Genomic DNA, 1,753 nt, shown 5'->3' on the forward strand with positions numbered 1-1,753 from the left:
AAAGTCCGTTTTTTAAAAATTTAGACCTTTGAATGTTGGAACCCTACTTTATTGGTCTGCGCTACTTTTCGGCATACAAATCCGTTGATGGCATGATTTAAATAATTTTAAGGGCATCTGCTGACTTTAAGAGTAGCCGCTGCACTTGAAGCAACCAATAAAGAGTTTTTTTCTAGTAAAATTTTTTATATTATCTTATCTGCTGCATTCTAGGACTTATGGTGTTTTTATAAGGTCGTAGTAACATTTGCTTATTGATTGGGTTTTCACAAGGGGAGAAACCCTTTTAATAATAATATAAGAGAATCAATAATAACTACGTCCTCTGATAGTACTCGTAATTGAAATAATTTGATTTCAGTTTATTTCGTATTTACCTGTCATTCCTATATTTATTTATCTCACTTTTATTTTTCCCACATATATTAATATTTCATCGCAGACAGATCAAGTATTTGCTGTTTAAACATTGGTCCGACAACTTTAAATAATTTTATTCGCAAATTACCTGACTTCATAACAGATAAGTAATAGTAGGTTTTTTACTTAATGAAAGGTTTCAATGTGTCCACTACATAAATAAATAGATCATAAGAAATATTCGTATGGAAATAACACGTTCTAGAATAAGAGTAGAACACAAAGTCCAGAAAGTCCAGGTTTACAATCTGTGATAACAAGTTTTATAATCAGATTTTAATCCAGTACTCTTGTTTTTATTTTTAAGTTATATATAAATAATAATGACACTTCAAATATATTTGTATTTTATGACAAAAAAGAACAGTCAAATCAACTTAATAAAAAATTTTCGATAAAAATTTCTTAATATTTTCATAAGAATTTGACTGATATATACTATATTTTTCAATCAAAATAATTATGTGGTTATTTAAGAAATTATTTGGCAAATCAAACGTGGAAGAAAGGTAATTAATTTTTATGAAAATTATAAATTAGATTAATATTCATAAAAACTTTTTTCTCTAATTTCTTTTTGTGATTAATCTCCGTCATACCACAGCCGGAACACAGAAGCATCTGGAAACGATGCAATATCAAATACGGACTTAGCAGGATCGAGCTGCAGTTCGCAATCTCCTCCAATTGAACTGTAACGATGGTGTGTAATGAGACGTCAGTTTCGGACAGTAATTTAAGTATCCGTGGTAGTGTCGTTTGTGATGATCTACCACAAAGGCAACTATTACCTGTAGAAAAGACAGAGCTCAAGATAGAACACGTTTATAATTTACGTAGTCGTAGCAAAAATTCAATTTCAGAGAGCCTTAATGTAAATGAAGAAGGTTTAACTTCTCGAGTTGTGAATGATGAAAAGACAATCTGTGGACAAAAGCAATCCATTCATGCGCAAGATCTTGGTAAGCGAAAAAAGGATGAATTAACTCAACATGGTGGTGGTGATACTATAAGCCGTTCGGTTGTAATAAATGAAACAAAACTTGAGAAGAAACTCAATATTGCAAAACGTAAAAGGTGTAGCACTGATGAGGCTGCAACAGCTAAAAGGATACGTACTGAGGACGAGGATGGAAATGATGCTTCCAATATGGACACAAGGGATGCTGAATAAGAAGAGTAAAACTTGAAATATAACTAAAGAAAAAGTCCACCTTAATAAATATTTATTTTCGTATTTATTATATTCAAATAGTAAGACATATTTAAAAAAAAAAATTTATGTGTTAAAAGTGATTAACAAATTCTATTAAAAATAATCATTTTGCATATA

The 1,753-nt window shown here is 30.1% G+C and overlaps 1 protein-coding gene across 1 annotated transcript; it reads left to right on the forward strand.

Annotated features, from left to right (window-relative positions):
* Positions 1-836: 836 nt before the first annotated feature.
* Positions 837-1,673, forward strand: LOC119663580. The gene is made up of 2 exons (XM_038073191.1): positions 837-929; positions 1,025-1,673. The coding sequence occupies exon 2, from the start codon at positions 1,121-1,123 to the stop codon at positions 1,592-1,594; it is 474 nt and encodes a 157-aa protein (XP_037929119.1). The 5' UTR covers positions 837-929; positions 1,025-1,120; the 3' UTR covers positions 1,595-1,673.
* The last annotated feature ends 80 nt before the right edge of the window (positions 1,674-1,753 follow it).

The sequence above is a fragment of the Teleopsis dalmanni genome, unplaced genomic scaffold (genome assembly GCF_002237135.1).
Source record: "Teleopsis dalmanni isolate 2A unplaced genomic scaffold, ASM223713v2 unscaffolded_contig_0597, whole genome shotgun sequence".
Classification (NCBI taxonomy): Eukaryota; Metazoa; Arthropoda; class Insecta; order Diptera; family Diopsidae; genus Teleopsis; species Teleopsis dalmanni.

Excerpts from the sequence above, each read along its gene's own strand:
- LOC119663580 (XM_038073191.1), top strand. The coding sequence starts at position 1,121 with ATGGTGTGTAATGAGACGTCAGTTTCGGACAGTAATTTAAGTATCCGT.